This window comes from Oncorhynchus gorbuscha, unplaced genomic scaffold (assembly GCF_021184085.1).
Source record: "Oncorhynchus gorbuscha isolate QuinsamMale2020 ecotype Even-year unplaced genomic scaffold, OgorEven_v1.0 Un_scaffold_1240, whole genome shotgun sequence".
NCBI classification, from domain to species: domain Eukaryota; kingdom Metazoa; phylum Chordata; class Actinopteri; order Salmoniformes; family Salmonidae; genus Oncorhynchus; species Oncorhynchus gorbuscha.
In genome coordinates this window covers 40242-57117 of record NW_025746075.1, presented here as the reverse complement: position 1 = coordinate 57117, position 16876 = coordinate 40242, and the positions used below count along the sequence as shown (strand labels likewise).

The 16876-nt window shown below is 42.3% G+C and overlaps 1 protein-coding gene across 1 annotated transcript in view; it reads right to left on the bottom strand.

The window, feature by feature from the left end:
* Window positions 1-16301, bottom strand: part of LOC124021883 (solute carrier family 4 member 11-like) — a 33038-nt gene extending 16737 nt beyond the window's left edge. Inside the window, exon 1 of the mRNA XM_046337024.1 lies at window positions 16190-16301. Coding sequence (XP_046192980.1) covers window positions 16190-16241 — 52 coding nt within the window. The 5' untranslated portion in view covers window positions 16242-16301. The remainder of the gene's footprint in view (window positions 1-16189) is intronic.
* Between the last annotated feature and the right edge of the window lie 575 nt (window positions 16302-16876).

Sequence of the window (16876 nt, the reverse complement as noted above, 5' to 3'; positions counted from 1 at the left end):
TTTAAATCTGCAGTGTATCAAATACTTGTTCTCTAACCTTCTATTGGTTGCAAGAATTTTGTAATTTAAATAATAATAATAGTAATTTAAATTGAACAATTAGAAGTTTTGAATCCGGCGTTGTTTTGCGCATCAATTCATAAACCAAAATCTCTTCCCAACTATTTTGCAATTTATATGTGTCACGCCCTGACCTGAGTATTCTTTGTTTTCTTTATATATTTTGGTTAGGTCAGGGTGTGACGAGGGTGGTATGTGTGTTTTTGGATTGGTTCCCAATCAGAGGCAGCTGTTAATCGTTGTCTCTGATTGGGGAACCTATTTAGGTTGCCATTTTCCAGTTTGTGCTCGTGGGTTATTGTCTATGTGATGTTGCATGTTTGCACACAGTATTGATAGCGGTCATGGTCGTCTTATTATTTTGTTGTTTGTTTGTTTGTTTAGTGTTCTTCGTGTTCATTTGTCATTAAAAGAATCTATTCACACCACACTGCCCTTTGGTCTCCTCACTAAGACGATCGTGACAATATGGCACAGCTGTCCGTTTTTGGTCCTTTAATGAAATTGGGATATGTTTTTATTCATCACACGTCTCCAACTATTTATGGTCTTTAAAACAAGGCCGACATACAAGTTCCTTACTTTTTCCCCCTTCTACTTGCCCCTTGCTGCAATTACCACAAAATCCATGTCTGTGTTAGCTGCATGTGTGACATAACTCCACCAGTCCTATTTAAGATATCATTCACTAAAATTATACCTTTTTTAAACATTTCTTTGAAAAATACTTTTTTTAATCAATTAGTATATTTGAATTTAACCACAATATTTGTTGTATTATTTGTCTTTTCAGGTGGATTAAACTGAAATTAAATTGCAACCAACTTTCTAAGGCTTGTTTAAAAAAATAACGATATTTTGGAGATGATTTCCTTTTCAAACAACCGAAAGTGAGCAGGTTATAATCTGAATAAAGGAGAGGTTATAATCTGAATAAAGGAGAGGTTGTAATCTGAATAGAGGGATAGGTTGTAATCTGAATAAAGGAGAGGTTGTAATCTGAATAAAGGAGAGGTTGTAATCTGAATAAAGGAGAGGTTGTAATCTAAATAAAGGAGAGGTTGTAATCTGAATAAAGGAGAGGTTGTAATCTGAATAAAGGAGAGGTTATAATCTGAATAAAGGAGAGGTTGTAATCTGAATAAAGGAGAGGTTGTAATCTGAATAAAGGAGAGGTTGTAATCTGAATAAAGGAGAGGTTGTAATCTGAATAAAGGAGAGGTTGTAATCTGAATAAAGGAGAGGTTATAATCTGAATAAAGGAGAGGTTGTAATCTGAATAAAGGAGAGGTTATAATCTGAATAAAGGAGAGGTTGTAATCTGAATAAAGGAGAGGTTATAATCTGAATAAAGGAGAGGTTGTAATCTGAATAAAGGAGAGGTTGTAATCTGAATAAAGGAGAGGTTGTAATCTGAATAAAGGAGAGGTTGTAATCTGAATAAAGGGGAAAAGGCCATTCTAGAACATAGGATGAGACATGGTCCTTCTGTAGCTCAGTTGGTAGAGCATGGCGCTTGTAACGCCAGGGTAGTGGGTTCGATCCCCGGGACCACTCATACGTAGAATGTATGCACACATGACTGTAAGTCGCTTTGGATAAAAGCGTCTGCTAAATGGCATATATTTATTTATTTATTTACATTCATACCAATTTACTAGAGAACAAGTATGGATTGAAGTATAACTTTTGTATGACTTATGACTTTAGTGAGAGGTCTAATGCTTTAATATTTAATCATTTCTGCCCTCCGAATTCATATTCGTTATATAAATAGGCCCTTTTATTTTGTCTGGCTTGCCATTTCAAATAAAATGAATATGTTTTGTTCGTATAATTTAAAAAGCAGACCACTAGGTGTAGGCAAAACCATAAGCAAATAGGTCAACTGTGATATGACTAAAGAGTTAACCAGGTATTATCCTTTTCAAGTTAGCAAGATCTTATCTATTTTGCTAACTTTCTATATGCCATTTAGCATATAGAAAAACATGTATTGGGGAGAGATCATTTCTTTCTTTTGGGATTTATATACCGAGTATGTCCACATCTCCGTCAGACCATTTAATTGGTAAACTACATGGTAATGTAAAATTTGTATTTCTTTAGTGATCCAACACTTAATATAGTGCACTTTTCATAATTTGTTTTCAGGGAGTGTGCCAGAGAGAATGCCATGAGAAAGTAGTCAAGACAACTAGCTTGATTCAGCCTCCTCCATGTATATCTCACTAGGTCAGGGTATTAAACCTCCTCCATGTATATCTCATTAGGTCAGGATATTAAACCTCCATGTATATCTCACTAGGTCAGGATATTAAACCTCCTCCATGTATATCTCATTAGGTCAGGGTATTAAACCTCCTCCATGTATATCTCACTAGGTCAGGGTATTAAACCTCCTCCATGTATATCTCACTAGGTCAGGGTATTAAACCTCCATGTATATCTCACTAGGTCAGGGTATTAAACCTCCTCCATGTATATCTCATTAGGTCAGGATATTAAACCTCCATGTATATCTCACTAGGTCAGGGTATTAAACCTCCTCCATGTATATCTCACTAGGTCAGGATATTAAACCTCCATGTATATCTCACTAGGTCAGGATATTAAACCTCCTCCATGTATATCTCATTAGGTCAGGGTATTAAACCTCCTCCATGTATATCTCACTAGGTCAGGGTATTAAACCTCCTCCATGTATATCTCACTAGGTCAGGGTATTAAACCACTTCCATGTATATCTCACTAGGTCAGGGTATTAAACCACCTCCATGTATATCTCACTAGGTCAGGATATTAAACCTCCTCCATGTATATCTCACTAGGTCAGGGTATTAAACCTCCTCCAAGTATATCTCGCTAGGTCAGGATATTAAACTTCCTCCATGTATATCTCACTAGGTCAGGGTATTAAACCTCCTCCAAGTATATCTCATTAGGTCAGGGTATTAAACCACCTCCATGTATATCTCACTAGGTCAGGATATTAAACCTCCTCCATGTATATCTCACTAGGTCAGGATATTAAACCTCCTCCATGTATATCTCACTAGGTCAGGGTATTAAACCTCCTCCATGTATATCTCACTAGGTCAGGGAATTAAATCTCCTCCATGTATATCTCACTAGGTCAGGGTATTAAACCTCCATGTATATCTCGATAGGTCAGGATATTAAACCTCCTCCATGTATATCTCACTAGGTCAGGATATTAAACCTCATCCATGTATATCTCACTAGGTCAGGATATTAAACCTCCATGTATATCTCACTAGGTCAGGATATTAAACCTCCTCCATGTATATCTCACTAGGTCAGGGTATTAAACCTCCATGTATATCTCACTAGGTCAGGATATTAAACCTCCTCCATGTATATCTCGCTAGGTCAGGATATTAAACCTCCTCCATGTATATCTCACTAGGTCAGGATATTAAACCTCCATGTATATCTCACTAGGTCAGGATATTAAACCTCCTCCATGTATATCTCACTAGGTCAGGATATTAAACCTCCATGTATATCTCACTAGGTCAGGATATTAAACCTCCTCCATGTATATCTCACTAGGTCAGGATATTAAACCTCCTCCATGTATATCTCACTAGGTCAGGGTATTAAACCTCCTCCATGTATATCTCACTAGGTCAGGATATTAAACCTCATCCATGTATATCTCACTAGGTCAGGATATTAAACCTCCATGTATATCTCACTAGGTCAGGATATTAAACCTCCTCCATGTATATCTCACTAGGTCAGGGTATTAAACCTCCTCCATGTATATCTCACTAGGTCAGGATATTAAACCTCATCCATGTATATCTCACTAGGTCAGGATATTAAACCTCCATGTATATCTCACTAGGTCAGGATATTAAACCTCCTACATGTATATCTCGCTAGGTCAGGATATTAAACCTCCTCCATGTATATCTCACTAGGTCAGGGTATTAAACCTCCTCCATGTATATCTCACCAGGTCAGGATATTAAACCTCCATGTATATCTCACTAGGTCAGGATATTAAACCTCCTCCATCACGGAGGCGCTCCGCACTGCTAAAGCTAACTCTCTCTCCTCTGCTCTCATCCTTCTAGACCTATCGGCTGCCTTCGATACTGTGAACCATCAGATCCTCCTCTCCACCCTCTCCGAGTTGGGCATCTCCGGCGCGGCCCACGCTTGGATTGCGTCCTACCTGACAGGTCGCTCCTACCAGGTGGCGTGGCGAGAATCTGTCTCCTCACCACGCGCTCTCACCACTGGTGTCCCCCAGGGCTCTGTTCTAGGCCCTCTCCTATTCTCGCTATACACCAAGTCACTTGGCTCTGTCATAACCTCACATGGTCTCTCCTATCATTGCTATGCAGACGACACACAATTAATCTTCTCCTTTCCCCCTTCTGATGACCAGGTGGCGAATCGCATCTCTGCATGTCTGGCAGACATATCAGTGTGGATGATGGATCACCACCTCAAGCTGAACCTCGGCAAGACGGAGCTGCTCTTCCTCCCGGGGAAGGACTGCCCGTTCCATGATCTCGCCATCACGGTTGACAACTCCATTGTGTCCTCCTCGCAGAGCGCTAAGAACCTTGGCGTGATCCTGGACAACACCCTGTCGTTCTCAACTAACATCAAGGCGGTGGCCCGTTCCTGTAGGTTCATGCTCTACAACATCCGCAGAGTACGACCCTGCCTCACACAGGAAGCGGCACAGGTCCTAATCCAGGCACTTGTCATCTCCCGTCTGGATTACTGCAACTCGCTGTTGGCTGGGCTCCCTGCCTGTGCCATTAAACCCCTACAACTCATCCAGAACGCCGCAGCCCATCTGGTGTTCAACCTTCCCAAGTTCTCTCACGTCACCCCGCTCCTCCGCTCTCTCCACTGGCTTCCAGTTGAAGCTCGCATCCGCTGCAAGACCATGGTGCTTGCCTACGGAGCTGTGAGGGGAACAGCACCTCAGTACTTCCAGGCTCTGATCAGGCCCTACACCCAAACAAGGGCACTGCGTTCATCCACCTCTGGCCTGCTCGCCTCCCTACCACTGAGGAAGTACAGTTCCCGCTCAGCCCAGGCAAAACTGTTCGCTGCTCTGGCCCCCCAATGGTGGAACAAACTCCCTCACGACGCCAGGACAGCGGAGTCAATCACCACCTTCCGGAGACACCTGAAACCCCATCTCTTTAAGGAATACCTAGGATAGGATAAAGTAATCCTTCTCACCCCCCCTTAAAAGATTTAGATGCACTATTGTAAAGTGGCTGCTCCACTGGATGTCATAAGGTGAACGCACCAATTTGTAAGTCGGTCTGGATAAGAGCGTCTGCTAAATGACTTAAATGTAAATGTAAATGTATATCTCACTAGGTCAGGATATTAAACCTCCATATATATCTCACTAGGTCAGGGTATTAAACCTCCTCCATGTATATCTCACTAGTTCAGGGAATTAAACCTCCTCCATGTATATCTCACTAGGTCAGGGTATTAAACCTCCATGTATATCTCGATAGGTCAGGATATTAAACCTCCTCCATGTATATCTCGCTAGGTCAGGATATTAAACCTCCATGTATATCTCACTAGGTCAGGATATTAAACCTCCATGTATATCTCACTAGGTCAGGATATTAAACCTCCTCCATGTATATCTCACTAGGTCAGTGTATTAAACCTCCTCCATGTATATCTCTCTAGGTCAGGGTATTTAAGTCTCCAAATATCCACTAATTCCAATATATCCATGACATTCATGATTTCCTTAAGTGCCACAGGGTGATAGTTTGTAGTGTGATTTCCTTTAAGAGGAAGAGGGTGATAGTTTGTAGTGTGATTTCCTTAAGTGCCTGAGGGTGATAGTTTGTAGTGTGATTTCCTTAAGTGCCTGAGGGTGATAGTTTGTAGTGTGATTTCCTGAAGTGCCACAGGGTGATAGTTTGTAGTGTGATTTCCTTTAAGTGACTGAGGGTGATAGTTTGTAGTGTGATTTCCTTTAAGAGGAAGAGGGTGATAGTTTGTAGTGTGATTTCCTTTAAGAGGAAGAGGGTGATAGTTTGTAGTGTGATTTCCTTAAGTGCCTGAGGGTGATAGTTTGTAGTGTGATTTCCTGAAGTGCCACAGGGTGATAGTTTGTAGTGTGATTTCCTTTAAGTGACTGAGGGTGATAGTTTGTAGTGTGATTTCCTTTAAGAGGAAGAGGGTGATAGTTTGTAGTGTGATTTCCTTTAAGAGGAAGAGGGTGATAGTTTGTAGTGTGATTTCCTTAAGTGCCTGAGGGTGATAGTTTGTAGTGTGATTTCCTTAAGTGCCTGAGGGTGATAGTTTGTAGTGTGATTTCCTTAAGTGCCTGAGGGTGATAGTTTGTAGTGTGATTTCCTTAAGTGCCTGAGGGTGATAGTTTGTAGGGTGATTTCCTTAAGTGCCCGAGGGTGATAGTTTGTAGTGTGATTTCCTTAAGTGCCTGAGGGTGATAGTTTGTTGTGATTTCCTTAAGTGCCTGAGGGTGATAGTTTGTAGTGTGATTTCCTTTCCAGTCCATAGAGGTATTTAAGACCGTATTAAAATCTCCCACCATAATAATAGAGTCTAGTGTTGCTTGTAGAGTTGATCAATTCTTATATATATTTTCACAGAAGCTTGGATCATCATTATTCAGACCGTATCGGTTAATAAGCCATACCTGTTTATTGTCCAATAACATCTTAAAATATTCCTTCTACTTTGAGGATCTGTTTGGACAATTTGCACATTTGGATCAAAATGACTGCTAATTAAAACCATCCCCCTTTTTGAATGTCTCTGCCCATTGGAGCAATATATTCCCCCCCTGGTCCTTTTTCCACAAAACTTCATCTAAAATTGTTAAATGGGTTTCCTGTAAACAATAGATATTATATTCCTTCTCTTTTAGCCAGGTAAATACTGATTGTCTTTTCTTATTATCTGCTAAGCCATCACAATCGTAACTGGCTATACTTATTTCACCACTTACCATAATGAGACTTTAAATTCTACAGTATTTATCAAACTATGTTTGTAAAGGTACCATTAAAAAGTAACATGATGATTGAGTGTCTATATAGCATAATATTTGCTTTCCTACTAAGTAATTCTCCAATTTGTCCCCACCCGAGTTGGGTTGTCATCCCAATGCCCGGCAGACCACCCCCGCCCCCTGTATCCCAGAGCCCTGAAAAGACTGGGTTCCATCCTTCGAAAAGAGCACAAAGTGCAGAAAACAAAGTTACAGAACAGAATGAGATCAACAGCCAAATGCATTTCCATCGCCCTCACCTCGATTTGTATTATATATAGCCATCAAAAAAAAAAAATACATATATATTTGAAATAATAGTGGTTCTTATTTTCCATAATTAGCTATTAATATTTGTTGTAGTGTAGGCAATTTATGCAAAGGATCTTACCTCTCACCAGTCTCGCCATTACCAAAATTACATTATGGCAAGCAATTATTATATTAGCAAACAATTATTGTGATTCATCCTCGATTGTCCCTCATATCTTTTACTCCTTTGCAACACATACACCCACACACTCATACACACTCAACCCTTTCCCCCCACAACCATAGGCACACATTTTAAACAGTTGCACCATCCCAGAGCCCAACTCAAGAAAGGTCCTGATTTACGAATGCATATACATTTGCAGCTGTATGAGAAGGCCTACAAGACCGTAGAAACACCCACAACACAGTCCCCCGTATTGACCATATTCTCTGAAACCCCCACAACACAGTCCCCCGTATTGACCATATTCCCTGAAACCCCCACAACACAGTCCCCCGTATTGACCATATTCCCTGAAACACGCACAACACGGTCCCCCGTATTGACCATATTCCCTGAAACACGCACAACACGGTCCCCCGTATTGACCATATTCCCTGAAACCCCACAACACAGTCCCCCGTATTGACCATATTCCCTGAAACCCCCACAACACAGTCCCCCGTATTGACCATATTCCCTGAAACCCCCACAACACAGTCCCCGTATTGACCATATTCCCTGAAACCCCCACAACACAGTCTCCCGTATTGAAACCCCATAACACAGTCCCCGTATTGACCATATTCCCTGAAACCCCCACAACACAGTCCCCCGTATTGACCATATTCCCTGAAACACCCACAACACAGTCCCCCGTATTGACCATATTCCTGAAACCCCCACAACACAGTCCCCCGTATTGACCATATTCCCTGAAACCCCCACAACACAGTCTCCCGTATTGAAACCCCCATAACACGGTCCCCCGTATTGACCATATTCCCTGAAACCCCCACAACACAGTCTCCCGTATTGAAACACCCAGAACACAGTCCCCCGTTTGACCATATTCCCTGAAACCCCCACAACACAGTCTCCCGTATTGAAACACCCAGAACACAGTCCCCTTATTGACCATATTCCCTGAAACCCCCACAACACAGTCTCCCGTATTGAAACCCCCATAACACAGTCCCCCGTATTGACCATATTCCCTGAAACCCCCACAACACAGTCCCCGTATTGACCATATTCCCTGAAACACCCACAACACAGTCCCCCGTATTGACCATATTCCCTGAAACCCCCACAACACAGTCCCCCGTATTGACCATATTCCCTGAAACACCCACAACACAGGCCCCCGTATTGACCATATTCCTGAAACCCCCACAACACAGTCTCCCGTATTGAAACCCCCATAACACGGTCCCCCGTATTGACCATATTCCCTGAAACCCCCACAACACAGTCTCCCGTATTGAAACACCCAGAACACAGTCCCCCGTATTGACCATATTCCCTGAAACCCCCACAACACAGTCTCCCGTATTGAAACACCCAGAACACAGTCCCCCGTATTGACCATATTCCCTGAAACCCCCACAACACAGTCTCCCGTATTGAAACCCCCATAACACAGTCCCCCGTATTGACCATATTCCCTGAAACCCCCACAACACAGTCCCCCGTATTGACCATATTCCCTGAAACACCCACAACACAGTCCCCCGTATTGACCATATTCCCTGAAACCCCCACAACACAGTCTCCCGTATTGAAACACCCAGAACACAGTCCCCCGTATTGACCATATTCCCTGAAACCCCCACAACACAGTCTCCCGTATTGAAACCCCATAACACAGTCCCCCGTATTGACCATATTCCCTGAAACCCCCACAACACAGTCCCCCGTATTGACCATATTCCCTGAAACACCCACAACACAGTCCCCCGTATTGACCATATTCCCTGAAACCCCCACAACACAGTCTCCCGTATTGAAACACCCAGAACACAGTCCCCGTATTGACCATATTCCCTGAAACCCCCACAACACAGTCTCCCGTATTGAAACCCCCATAACACAGTCCCCCGTATTGACCATATTCCCTGAAACCCCCACAACACAGTCCCCCGTATTGACCATATTCCCTGAAACACCCACAACACAGTCCCCCGTATTGACCATATTCCCTGAAACCCCACAACACAGTCCCCCGTATTGACCATATTCCCTGAAACCCCCACAACACAGTCCCCCGTATTGACCATATTCCCTGAAACACCCACAACACAGTCCCCCGTATTGACCATATTCCCTGAAACACCCACAACACAGTCCCCGTATTGACCATATTCCCTGAAACACCCACAACACAGGCCCCGTATTGACCATATTACCTGAAACCCCACAACACAGTCCCCCGTATTGACCATATTCCTGAAACCCCCACAACACAGTCTCCCGTATTGAAACACCCAGAACACAGTCCCCGTATTGACCATATTCCCTGAAACCCCCACAACACAGTCTCCCGTATTGAAACCCCCATAACACAGTCCCCGTATTGACCATATTCCCTGAAACCCCCACAACACAGTCTCCCGTATTGAAACACCCAGAACACAGTCCCCCGTATTGACCATATTCCCTGAAACCCCCACAACACAGTCTCCCGTATTGAAACCCCCATAACACAGTCCCCCGTATTGACCATATTCCCTGAAACCCCACAACACAGTCCCCCGTATTGACCATATTCCCTGAAACCCCCACAACACAGTCTCCCGTATTGAAACCGCCACAACACAGTCTCCCGTATTGAAACCCCCAGTCCCCCGTATTGACCATATTCCCAAGCATCTCCATGCAGTCAGACATTTGATTTTGTGTCACCAAGGCCACAATAATATACCCCCTTTCTGATTGTCCGAGTGTGACCCCCTCCCCATGGGTTACTGCAGCTAGTGTTGCCAGCACAGCCACTGCCTGGGTGGGGGCACCCCACCGGAATCCCCACCGGCTAGCTACAAGGTCGTCAAGGTTCTCATTAGCAGCTTTGAGAATGTCCTTGTACATCATGCTCTCCCTTTAGGGGGCTTTGGCTTTGCAGGACCAACCCTACCAAGCAGGCTCAGAATCTTGAGAGGGCAGTGCTGCTCTTGGTCTCTGACCATCATTTGGCTGCATACAGACCTCTTACAGCAGACCCATAAAACAGTTAGGGACTTCTCCTTAGTATCTGGGTCATTCAGGTGGGTGTCTAGGGTATAGGGTCATGGACCGTACCATTACATTAGGACTTCTCCTTAGTATCTGGGTCATTCAGGTGGGTGTCTTTTATTTTGTCCTGTAGCTCATTCAAGGTAATTGGAGAATCCAGTGGGTTCTGGTAGTCTTTAATAGTTGATTATATGATTTGTATTTGATCATGTATATGTTTTTGCGGATTGTTCTTTGTTATAGAGCCAAAAAGATTGGACCAGTGGTTTACCCAGACATCTCTGTTTTGGATAGATAACTCTTTGTGTTGTTTGTTACAGGGCCAATCAGATTGGAGAAGTTGTTTACCCAGACATCTCTGTTTTGGATAGATAACTCTTCGTGTTGTTTGTTACAGGGCCAATCAGATTGGAGAAGTGGTTTACCCAGACAGGTGTAGACTCAGGTTTTCTGGGTCTCTAGGTTTTTGGTCGGGCAGGTTTCTCAATTTCTTTGTTAGGTTTTTGCATTCTTCATCAAACCATTTGTCATTGTTGTTCATTTTCTTAAGTTGTCTGCTTGAAATGTTTCTCTCTCTCTCTCTCTCTCTCTCTCTCTCTCTCTCTCTCTCTCTCTCTCTCTCTCTCTCTCTCTCTCTCTCTCTCCTCTCTCTCTCTCTCTCTCTCTCTCTCTCTCTCTCTCTCTCTCTCTCTCTCTCTCTCTCTCTCTCTCTCTCTCTCTCTCTCTCTCTCTCTCTCTCTCTCTCTCTCTCTCTCTCTCTCTCTCTCTCTCTCTCTCTCTCTCTCTCTCTCTCTCTCTCTCTCTCTCCCTCTCTCTCTCAATTAAATTTGATTTATTGACATGACGTAACAATGTACAGATTGCCGAAGCATACTTTGGATATTAACAATATGAAAAATTAAATTTGATTTATTGACATGACGTAACAATGTACAGATTGCCGAAGCATACTTTGGATATTAACAATATGAAAAAAAAATGAGAATCAAAATTGTCAACAGGACAACAGTTACAACAATAACCAAGGGTCAAAATAACCATACATTAAACAATAACAATAAACATACAGTAGAGGACATGTGCAGGTTGATTGGTCTGTCAGACACTGTCCCTCATCTTATGGCAGGCAGCAATGTAGTGCGCTGCCAACCCACAGCTCTCTGCGTCCTCCCCCAACAGGACGGGTAGCCTACTCTCATCAGAGGGGTCTTTGAAACCTTGAATAAGGGTTTCAAATTAGGGGAAATGTTACTCTCTAATTGTTTTATATTTTTCACATTTTGTCAGGAAATGCAGCTCTGTCTCAGGTTCTGCTGTGGTGCAGTGGTTACACAGCCTTTCCTCTACAGAGAGCCAGGATTTCCTGTGTCTACCCTTCTCAATGGCAAGGTTGTGCTCTCTCTATCTCTCTCTCGCTTCTCTCTCTCTTTCACTCTTACAGCACTAGTCGGATTCATACCAGACAGAAACACAAATCCCAGCTCCGCTCCCAGTTCTCTGCTCACACACACACGCTCTAACATCTGCATTCTGGAAGAGAAATACTGAATGCCACCACAAGCCTGAAAACCACAATGAAACACATAACATCTCTATAGTGTATCTCTCTACCCAACACATAACATCTCTATAGTGTATCTCTCTACCCAACACATAACATCTCTATAGTGTATCTCTCTACCCAACACATAACATCTCTATAGTGTATCTCTCTACCCAACACATAACATCTCTATAGTGTATCTCTCTACCCAACACATAACATCTCTATAGTGTATCTCTCTACCCAACACATAACATCTCTATAGTGTATCTCTCTACCCAACACATAACATCTCTATAGTGTATCTAACATCTCTATAGTGTATCTCTCTACCCAACACATAACATCTCTATAGTGTATCTCTCTACCCAACACATAACATCTCTATAGTGTATCTCTCTACCCAACACATAACATCTCTATAGTGTATCTCTCTACCCAACACATAACATCTCTATAGTGTATCTCTCTACCCAACACATAACATCTCTATAGTGTATCTCTCTACCCAACACATAACATCTCTATAGTGTATCTCTCTACCCAACACATAACATCTCTATAGTGTATCTCTCTACCCAACACATAACATCTCTATAGTGTATCTCTCTACCCAACACATAACATCTCTATAGTGTATCTCTCTACCCAACACATAACATCTCTATAGTGTATCTCTACCCAACACATAACATCTCTATAGTGTACACCCAACACATAACATCTCTATAGTGTATCTCTCTACCCAACACATAACATCTCTATAGTGTATCTCTCTACCCAACACATAACATCTCTATAGTGTATCTCTCTACCCAACACATAACATCTCTATAGTGTATCTCTCTACCCAACACATAACATCTCTATAGTGTATCTCTCTACCCAACACATAACATCTCTATAGTGTATCTCTCTACCCAACACATAACATCTCTATAGTGTATCTCTCTACCCAACACATAACATCTCTATAGTGTATCTCTACCCAACACATAACATCTCTATAGTTATCTCTCTACCCAACACATAACATCTCTATAGTGTATCTCTCTACCCAACACATAACATCTCTATAGTGTATCTCTCTACCCAACACATAACATCTCTATAGTTTATCTCTCTACCCAACACATAACATCTCTATAGTGTATCTCTCTACCCAACACATAACATCTCTATAGTGTATCTCTCTACCCAACACATAACATCTCTATAGTGTATCTCTCTACCCAACACATAACATCTCTATAGTGTATCTCTCTACCCAACACATAACATCTCTATAGTGTATCTCTACCCAACACATAACATCTCTATAGTGTATCTCTCTACCCAACACATAACATCTCTATAGTGTATCTCTCTACCCAACACATAACATCTCTATAGTGTATCTCTCTACCCAACACATAACATCTCTATAGTGTATCTCTCTACCCAACACATAACATCTCTACCCAACACATAACATCTCTATAGTGTATCTCTCTACCCAACACATAACATCTCTATAGTGTATCTCTCTACCCAACACATAACATCTCTATAGTGTATCTCTCTACCCAACACATAACATCTCTATAGTGTATCTCTCTACCCAACACATAACATCTCTATAGTGTATCTCTCTACCCAACACATAACATCTCTATAGTGTATCTCTCTACCCAACACATAACATCTCTATAGTGTATCTCTCTACCCAACACATAACATCTCTATAGTTATCTCTCTACCCAACACATAACATCTCTATAGTGTATCTCTCTACCCAACACATAACATCTCTATAGTGTATCTCTCTACCCAACACATAACATCTCTATAGTGTATCTCTCTACCCAACACATAACATCTCTATAGTGTATCTCTCTACCCAACACATAACATCTCTATAGTGTATCTCTCTACCCAACACATAACATCTCTATAGTGTATCTCTCTACCCAACACATAACATCTCTATAGTGTATCTCTCTACCCAACACATAACATCTCTATAGTGTATCTCTCTACCCAACACATAACATCTCTATAGTGTATCTCTCTACCCAACACATAACATCTCTATAGTGTATCTCTCTACCCAACACATAACATCTCTATAGTGTATCTCTCTACCCAACACATAACATCTCTATAGTGTATCTCTACCCAACACATAACATCTCTATAGTGTATCTCTCTACCCAACACATAACATCTCTATAGTGTATCTCTACCCAACACATAACATCTCTATAGTGTATCTCTCTACCCAACACATAACATCTCTATAGTGTATCTCTCTACCCAACACATAACATCTCTATAGTGTATCTCTCTACCCAACACATAACATCTCTATAGTGTATCTCTCTACCCAACACATAACATCTCTATAGTGTATCTCTCTACCCAACACATAACATCTCTATAGTGTATCTCTCTACCCAACACATAACATCTCTACCCAACACATAACATCTCTATAGTGTATCTCTCTACCCAACACATAACATCTCTATAGTGTATCTCTCTACCCAACACATAACATCTCTATAGTGTATCTCTCTACCCAACACATAACATCTCTATAGTGTATCTCTCTACCCAACACATAACATCTCTATAGTGTATCTCTCTACCCAACACATAACATCTCTATAGTGTATCTCTCTACCCAACACATAACATCTCTATAGTGTATCTCTCTACCCAACACATAACATCTCTATAGTGTATCTCTCTACCCAACACATAACATCTCTATAGTGTATCTCTCTACCCAACACATAACATCTCTAAGTGTATCTCTATATCTCTATAGTGTATCTCTCTACCCAACACATAACATCTCTATAGTGTATCTCTCTACCCAACACATAACATCTCTATAGTGTATCTCTCTACCCAACACATAACATCTCTATAGTGTATCTCTCTACCCAACACATAACATCTCTATAGTGTATCTCTCTACCCAACACATAACATCTCTATAGTGTATCTCTCTACCCAACACATAACATCTCTATAGTGTATCTCTCTACCCAACACATAACATCTCTATAGTGTATCTCTCTATCTCCCAACACATAACATCTCTATAGTGTATCTCTCTACCCAACACATAACATCTCTATAGTGTATCTCTCTACCCAACACATAACATCTCTATAGTGTATCTCTCTACCCAACACATAACATCTCTATAGTGTATCTCTCTACCCAACACATAACATCTCTATAGTGTATCTCTCTACCCAACACATAACATCTCTATAGTGTATCTCTCTACCCAACACATAACATCTCTATAGTGTATCTCTCTACCCAACACACAACAGCAACTGTCTGATTCTGAAAGATCAGCTACACACAAAAACATAAACGTCTCCACGTTCCCTCTATAGCAGGTGTAAGGGAACCCAGAGGATCTCTCTCTCTCTCTCTCTCTCTCTCTCTCTCTGAAAGATCTCTCTCTCTCGCTCTCTCTCTCTCTCTCTCAGGTCTCTCAGAGGATCTCTCTCTCTCTCTCTCTCTCTCTCTCTCTCTCTCTCTCTCTCTCTGTCTCTCTCTCTCTGTGTCTCTCTCTCTCTCTCTCTCTGCTCTCTCTCTGTCTCTCTCTCTGTCTCTCTCTGTCTCTCTCTCTCTCTCTCTCTCTCTCTCTCTCTCTCTCTCTCTCTCTCTCTCTCTCTCTCTCTCTCTCTCTCTCTCTCTCTCTCTCTCTCTCTCTCTCTCTCTCTCTCTCTCTCTCTCTCTCTCTCTCTCTCTCTCTCTCTCTCTCTCTCTCTCCATCCGGTGGCTGGTCAACTCACCGGATGGCAAGAAGCAGGTGTAAGGGAACCCAGAGGATCTCTCTCTCTCTCTCTCTCTCTCTCTCTCTCTCTCTCTCTCTCTCTCTCTCTCTCTCTCTCTCTCTCTCTCTCTCTCTCTCTCTGTCTCTCTCTCTCTCTCTCTCTCTCTCTCTCTCTCTCTCTCTCTCTCTCTCTCTCTCTCTCTCTCTCTCTCTCTCTCTCTCTCTCTCTCTCTCTCTCTCTCGCCATCCGATGGCTGGTCAACTCACCGGATGGCAAGAAAGGAAGAACTTTGCTGGGTTCCATAGTTGAGTGCAGCATTTCTCCACTAGTCAACCATCATGTTATCCTGTTCTGATGACTGTCTCCTCTCAGACAATGACTCAGTCTTGAGCCGGCCTCCCCACAAGAAAACCACTGGGTCCTAGTGTAGAACCTTTTACACACACCTTTACAAACACTCACACGCAAACACTCACACAAACACTCTCTCTCACACACACACACACACACACACACACACACACACACACACACACACACACACACACACACACACACACACACACACACACACACACACACACACACACACACACACACACACACACACACACACACACACACACACACACACACACACACACACACACACTGAGGGACTTGCAGGGGATGTGAGAGCAGCAGGTGCTCCTGATGGCTGGGAGGAGAGATGTCTGTTTGTGACAGACTGGAACCAGCTAATAAAATACAACGGCTACGTCCCAAATAGTTCCCTTTTCCAGGGTCCAAGAGTAGTGCAGTATATAGGGTATATGGTTACGTTTAAATAGGGTATATGGTATATAGGGTATATGGTTACATTTAAACAGGGTATATGGTATATAGGGTATATGGTTACATTTAAACAGGGTATATGGTATATAGGGTATATGGTATATAGGGTATATGGTTAC